At 45.5% G+C, this 6,767-nt stretch overlaps 1 protein-coding gene across 3 annotated transcripts; it reads right to left on the reverse strand.

Annotated features, from left to right (window-relative positions):
- Positions 1-1,608: 1,608 nt before the first annotated feature.
- LOC136523115 (cysteine-rich receptor-like protein kinase 44) lies at positions 1,609-3,829 on the reverse strand. Of its 3 annotated transcripts, none has more exons than XM_066516898.1 (6): positions 3,469-3,829; positions 3,162-3,307; positions 2,833-3,043; positions 2,478-2,718; positions 2,216-2,366; positions 1,609-2,086 (listed from the first exon to the last, which is right to left on the reverse strand). In XM_066516898.1, the coding sequence occupies exons 1-6, from the start codon at positions 3,656-3,658 to the stop codon at positions 1,757-1,759; spliced, it is 1,269 nt and encodes a 422-aa protein (XP_066372995.1). In that variant the 5' UTR covers positions 3,659-3,829; the 3' UTR covers positions 1,609-1,756. The 3 variants fall into 3 exon arrangements, with proteins under 3 accessions (XP_066372995.1, XP_066372994.1, XP_066372996.1); XM_066516897.1 differs by having other exon boundaries at positions 2,828-3,043; positions 3,158-3,307; XM_066516899.1 differs by lacking the exon at positions 3,162-3,307 and having other exon boundaries at positions 2,828-3,043.
- Between the last annotated feature and the right edge of the window lie 2,938 nt (positions 3,830-6,767).

Consider the following 6,767-nt stretch of genomic DNA (forward strand, 5'->3'; position numbering starts at 1 on the left):
TATCTTGGAACCCTCTCCAAATGGTCTACCATTTGCATTCGTCATAAATGGCGGCCGCCGAGTTTACCGAAAAACCACCTTCCTTCATTATTTCCACAACCTCCATACAATCCGCCTGAATGATCAACCGGTTACCACCAACATGCTATGCATGCTAGCATTAGTCTTTCCTTCAACGCGTATGGCTTCCGCCATTGGCGTATCCACCACATGAGCAACAAAGCTATGTGAAGCTGCCACAACTCCTCTGAACAATCTCTAATTACTGCCCATATGCTTCCATGTCCCACCTTCTCATCAAAGGATGCATCAACATTCACCTTAATTTTTCCTTCCGGGGGTTTATGCCATGTCATCCCTTTTGGGGTTTGCTTCCTTCCTCATAGCTAGCTTATAATTTCTTGTTAAGGCTACAATGGACAGGGCTGATCTTGTTGGTCTCTATGAACATGTTGCCGGCGGTCCCATCATATGTACCAACCACCAGTTAAGATCAGCTCTGCTAGCCCAACATCAATTGATCGAACTTGTCCCCACTTTCTGATCGCCTCTTCTAGTAATAGCTGAGCCAAATCGATCCACATCTAGAAGTTGAAAGATATTGTCCCAGATTCCCAAAGGCCCTCCACACTCGGTTGCACGAGAATAACATGTACTTGATGTCCTCTGCTCCATTCAGACACATAGGGCATCCTCTCGTATTAACAATATGCCTATTGCCAAGAATAGCTCGGCATGGGATAAGTCCATGGAGAGGCCTCCACCCAAAAATCTTGATATTTCTCGGGACTTCGAGCTTCCACAGCTTCTTCCTGCCTGACTTATGTTCACACCACTAGCTTGCACTGAGTTGCTTCTTTGTCCAAATTTTTCTTTCCATTGACAATGGTATGCTGAGCAGTACCAAAAACAACCCATTTCTGTTATAATGCCTAGCTACAAAGTCCTCCCTCCCCGGGGTGATTGAAATCCTGTTCGCATCGACTGCCCAAAAAATAGATTTCACCAACTCCGCATCCCTTGTTAAATCAATCAGGATGGATAAGCTCATCAACAGTTGTGATTATATTGTTGCCTCTAGGCGTTTGAATTTTCAGGTTGTGACTCCCTAGTATCCAATGATCCTCCTGGATGTTTATTTGTGTGCCATCCCCAACTCTCCAAATATAACCTGCTAGCACGCTTTGCCACTTTTCACCTTCGTCTTGAGTAGCTTCCTATCATGATAGTGTGTCTAGCTCTGAGCACCCTAGCACATAAGAATATATAGCTAGTATCCAATCATTACCACAATATATTATAGAAATTATTGGACATATTATTTGGTAAATTAAATGTTATATGTAATCTTCCTTTATAGTTATAGGATAGTATTATACTTATCAGTATTAATTTTAAGCTTGGCGGTTGATTTGACAACAGATATTAATAGCATGTATATAATACAAGTGACTGTATGTCTAGGGGAGTTAATTCATCGAAAGTCACTTATCATTTTAGACAAATTTAAAATGTTTCATTGTCTTATATTTAGGATGGAGCAAGGAAGGTACTCCTGGTGCTCGGTCACCACATGATTTCATACTAGTATCTTTGCACAAATTGAATTCAAAATTGCACATAAATTCTCTATGAGGTCTGGCATAATTTACAAATCTCTATGGGGCCTCTTTCAATAATCGCCGCCATGAGAGCTGACTTTTCTTGTTGGAATGATCCGACGACTGTTATTACCTAATTATTGCATTGTAACCCCTTATCGCGGTTCGATTGTAGTGATGGTGACATCATTGATGGAATGAGGAGGAGACACCCTTGACTCTGTCCTGACTGAGAGTGGCATTGCCGGGAATGGTATGCTATTGTGCCTTGTGAACAACGGTGGCCTGTCTGGTGCTGGGAGCTCCATATGGTCGCTGATGAGCATGTGGAGGACACTGGACATGGTGGGACGGACGTCGGGGTTTCCCTGCACGCAGAGCAAGCCGACATGGTAGCACCGCCACGCCTCGTCCCTTGAGTAGGATCGGCCAAGAGATGGGTCCATGAACTCGGCCGCATCGTCTTGGATCCACAGCTTCCATGCCTATCAAAAATTCAGTCGTCCAATGCAACTTTGTTATATTTAGATTAGATTAGACTAGAGGACAACCATCTTTATGAATGGAAATGCTAGTACTCCTAACAAATGATCAGGTGATCGATATACACGCACGCCTCGGATGAGTGACTGGTCGTGCTCCTCAAGGTATAGTGCACCATTCCGCTGCCCGCTTAGGATCTCTAGGAGGAGCACTCCGAAGCTAAAGACGTCAGACTTCACTGAGAATACGCCCTCCAACGCGAGCTCGGGCGCCATGTACCCACTGATCGAATTGCATGCATTATTATTAATCCAAACATTGACGTGATATATCAAAGTTGTTCCCAACTGACAACAGTCCATCATGAATTTCAATGGGTGGGCACGAGCTTACTAGGTTCCAACGACGCATCCCATGTTGATGCCACCACCTGACTCCTCCTCGAAGATCTTGGCCATGCCAAAGTCGGAGATCTTGGGGTTCATCTTGTCGTCAAGGAGCACATTGCTGGCCTTGAGGTCCCGGTGGACGACCTTGAGCAGCGAGTCCTCGTGGAGGTACAGGAGGCCACGAGCGATGCCAAGGATGACGTTGTGGCGTGTGCTCCAGCCCAACTGCACGCTCTTTATCGGATCTGCATCATGCATGCGAACCATCCAAATCACCCTCATGCGCAACAACTGTATGGCGCTGGAATGGAAATTGGAAGCAGAGAGGTGCATGCACTTCTTGGACTTGGTTACCGCACCGAAGAGGAAGGCGTCGAGGCTGCGGTTGGGGAGGTACTCGTACACCAGCAGCTTCTCGTCGTGCTCGGCGCACCAGCCCAGCAGCCGCACCAGGTTGCGGTGCTGCAGCTTGGCGATCAGCTCCACCTCGTTCCGGAACTCCGCCGAGCCCTGCCGTGACCGCGCCGACAGCCGCTTCACGGCGATCTCCGAGCCGCCGCTCAGCACGCCCTATTCATATATAGTATATATGCAGACACGAGCTGATGAGACTAGGAAATGACTATGACAACATGCATGGCAAGAGAAATTGCTGGTCGATGACCACAGTTGATCGATGATTACTGACTCTGTAGACTGGGCCAAACCCTCCCTCGCCGAGCTTTTTGGCCTCGGCGAAATTCTCGGTGGCCGCGAGGATGGAGATAAGGTCAATGAGCGGCAAGTCCGAGCTCGACCGTGGCCCGAGCCTCTGAATCAGCGACCTCCTGATGGCTGATTCAAATATATGTACGTACAGAGCGAAATATATGTGCTCTTATTATTAGTGCACAGGGATACATGCATGCAACAAGGCTGGCAAGACATTGAACACTTTCATCTTTCGGAAATTAAGTCAGCTGAGCTGATCATCTGTAGGGCCTAGCTTTCCTCACCGTTGCGCTTCCGCCATCTCCAGCAGTAGATGCAGTAGAGCAGCGTGCAGCAGATGACCGTTACCAGCACGCCCACCATTATCCGTGTTGCGTCCGGGCTTGGGCTCGAGCTGTTGTCCGCTCCTTTCCCTGGGCCCGTGTCCAACAGCCGACGGTGATGGCTGCTAGCTATATGACCCGCCGACGCCATGCTTCTCCCCCGGCAGAACCTTCTCTTCTTCCCGGATGAAGCTACCGAGCTAGCTGCTGCAGTGCTGCGTGCATCGCCCAGGAACTATAAGGACTAATAGATTAACGGGGAAAGAAGGAAGTGAGGTGAAAACAAGGAGGTCGAGAAACGAAAGAGATGAGAAGGGAGAGTGGCGGGTAGAGTATCTGTTTGGAAATGTTTCCCCCTTGTTAGCACCGGCAGTCCGCGCACGTGCCCTGCTTATTGGCTGGTTGCGATGGAAAGAAAAAAAAGGTACTCCAAAAGATTCTCCTCCTTTCGTTTAATTTGGACGCACCATGAAAAACAGGAATCTGTCTACTCTTCGTCGTTGTAGAGGCACGTCACTGCGGCCGTGACGTTCCTTCTTCCTGCCAATCGGATCGGAATTCGATGGAGGACGACGGCCTTTCTCTTTCTGTACCAAATAATAATATTAGAAAACAAAAATTTGTTCCTTCAGATTTAGGTCGATCACACTCTTTCTCTTTCTCTACGTCCCTTACTATTTGGAGCATAAGATTCCTAGCCGGTTTTATTAATATCAGTAGTATATCATGAATTAGAGACTAGAGTTCTAATTGGCTTATTGCCCATCCATAACCCGAACTCATGACCCATGTTGAGTTCGAATAGCGCATGATCAACCATGGTGCGGAATTAGATTTTAAAATGTATTAGAACGGATAACGCAAGATGCAAATTCTATTGCAACGCGGAGCTTGTTTATTATTCACTACTACAGAAATATTTTTTAAGGGCGGCTCGTAACCCTTTGTAGGGGCAGTTTGGCCAGCCGCTCCTACCGAACCGTCTCTACAAATCATGCATTTGTAGGGGCGGTTTCCAAGCCGCTCCTACAAATTGATTTGTTTGGACGGCTGTAGTACCAGCCGCCCCTACAAATCGATTTGTAGAGGTGGCTTTAGTACCAGCCGCCTCTATAATACCTGTTTGTAGGGGCGGTTCAATCTAGAATCGCCCCTACAGTACGTTTTCCCGCAAAAAAAATTAAATTTACAATTCAAATTCGACCAGAACACTGTTTATTTCCACGTATTCCATCCAGCGTTCGCGTTGCCGAACGCCCCGCGACCCGTGTTCCAAACCGCGTTCGCGTTGCCGAACGCCCCGCGACCAGCGTTCCGAACCGCGTTCGCGTTGCCGAACGCCCTGCGACCAGCGTTCCGAACAAGAGTATTATATAAACTACAATTACAAGTCCAATTCACAAGAATATATACAATCCATCATTAAATATACAAATTCCATACATATTATTATCAACGTCCTAGAGCTAGCCTTTCAGTCTCACGAAGATGTTGGTATTGAGGATTTCTACCTAAGTCAGACTCTCAGTCATGGTAGGTGCCTTTGACGTGTACAATCTGGTCCAATATGAAGTTGCAAAGGTTGCCGACGAGCTCTAAGAGTTGGTCATCCTTGTATGGGTCTCTTTTCATTCATTTCTCTTCTTTCCACTACAAGAGAATAAGTTTCGGTTTAGTATTTCATACCATGTACGAAATTTTTATATTATGGGTGAAGAGGTTCAAACTTACCCTTAAGGGGTATCTCCTGTAGGCACCGGTGTTACTCATCATAGAACATATATAATATCCACAATTTACACTCCCAGGCTTTTGCTTGGGGCACTGTGTGTTTTGCATATAAAAATATTAAGTAATGTTTTTGACAGCCATGTAATGGAGTACTGAAGAAGTAAGTTACACTTACCGCACATAGTGTTTTTATAGCCAGTTTTTTCTTCCTTGCTGGATAATGCCTTCCGTGATGTTTAGTGACATAGAACCTAAATGCCATGTTCGAATTATTTTAGCAAATACAACTTGTTAGTATCCTAAAAGTGAACATTATAAGTATGTATACAAACATATAAGCTAATGAGGATTGTCGATATGTATAGTCTTGAGAATCGATATGAAGTCTTTAGTATGTCATCGGGTCCCTATCTATTGAATCAAAGACCCATGCCATGCTCCTCCCGACATCGACGGCTATACAAATCTAGTGGTTGCTGCATGGATTTAATCATAGAACTAGATAAGCACTTTTGCATCGAATAAAATATATCGAACAAAGCTTTAAGTATAGAGTTGAACTTACTCGAAGTTGTATGGTAGCCATATAGTAGAGTATTGTTGGAGAATTTTGAAAGCTAGGGCAATGTATGCCGCAACCTTAAGGGACTCTTCCCTTAGTTTCGCCGTACGGATGTGCTCTTTCTACTCGAAGAGTCTTTGTAGCAGCTAACTCTTTGGCATCCAGTTTCCACTGTTTAGGGTAATTAAAATTTGTTTGGGCTATAGCTTAAGGGTCTAGATACCCAACTTTCACACTTGGCATTTGTTTGACAATGTGCACTTGCATTCTACAAATCACGACGTGGGTTAGTTATAATAAAATTCAAAGATTACATTCATATCATATCAGGGAGAATAAGGACTTACAGGCACCACGTGCGAATTATATTCATCTCCATTGCTCCCAGGTGAAAGCATGTCTACATGTCATTGAAGTCAAAGACAATTTTCCCGGCTGGGCTTCCAAATGTGCCAGGTGGGAAAGCATGCTTGTATGAGGTCTATGCTCGTTGGGAGAACACGCAAGTACCAATCATGGAACCTTCTCATTCCAAGTGGTAGGCGCTGGATGTCCCGGTTTGGTAGGAAGGGCTTACGTCTTTCATATGTTTTCGGGCAATCCTTTGACCATTTGATGGTATCAACATTTGGATACTGCTTTTCAATGTGGTGGAGTTTGCTAGTGACGGCCTCCTCAGAACCCCATGATGGGACTTTTTTAACTTGGTTCTCAGGCTTGAACTGGTCATGGGAATACCACTTGGATACGGACGAAGACGTCTTTCATCGGAAACATAAACTGGCCTTATGGTGATTGGATGCTTCTTTCGAAAGTTCTCATTCAGGCACGTCCTCATCTTCTTGTGCATCACCTTCTTCAGGAGGCACTCGTTGTTCATGTATCGGCTGTGCTTGTTGAGAAGACTATGGCATCTCATCATGCACTTGCTCAGTACGAGCTAGAGAAGGTTGTGGCATTCATCAGG

This window comes from Miscanthus floridulus, chromosome 18, assembly GCF_019320115.1.
Source record: "Miscanthus floridulus cultivar M001 chromosome 18, ASM1932011v1, whole genome shotgun sequence".
Taxonomy (NCBI): Eukaryota; Viridiplantae; Streptophyta; class Magnoliopsida; order Poales; family Poaceae; genus Miscanthus; species Miscanthus floridulus.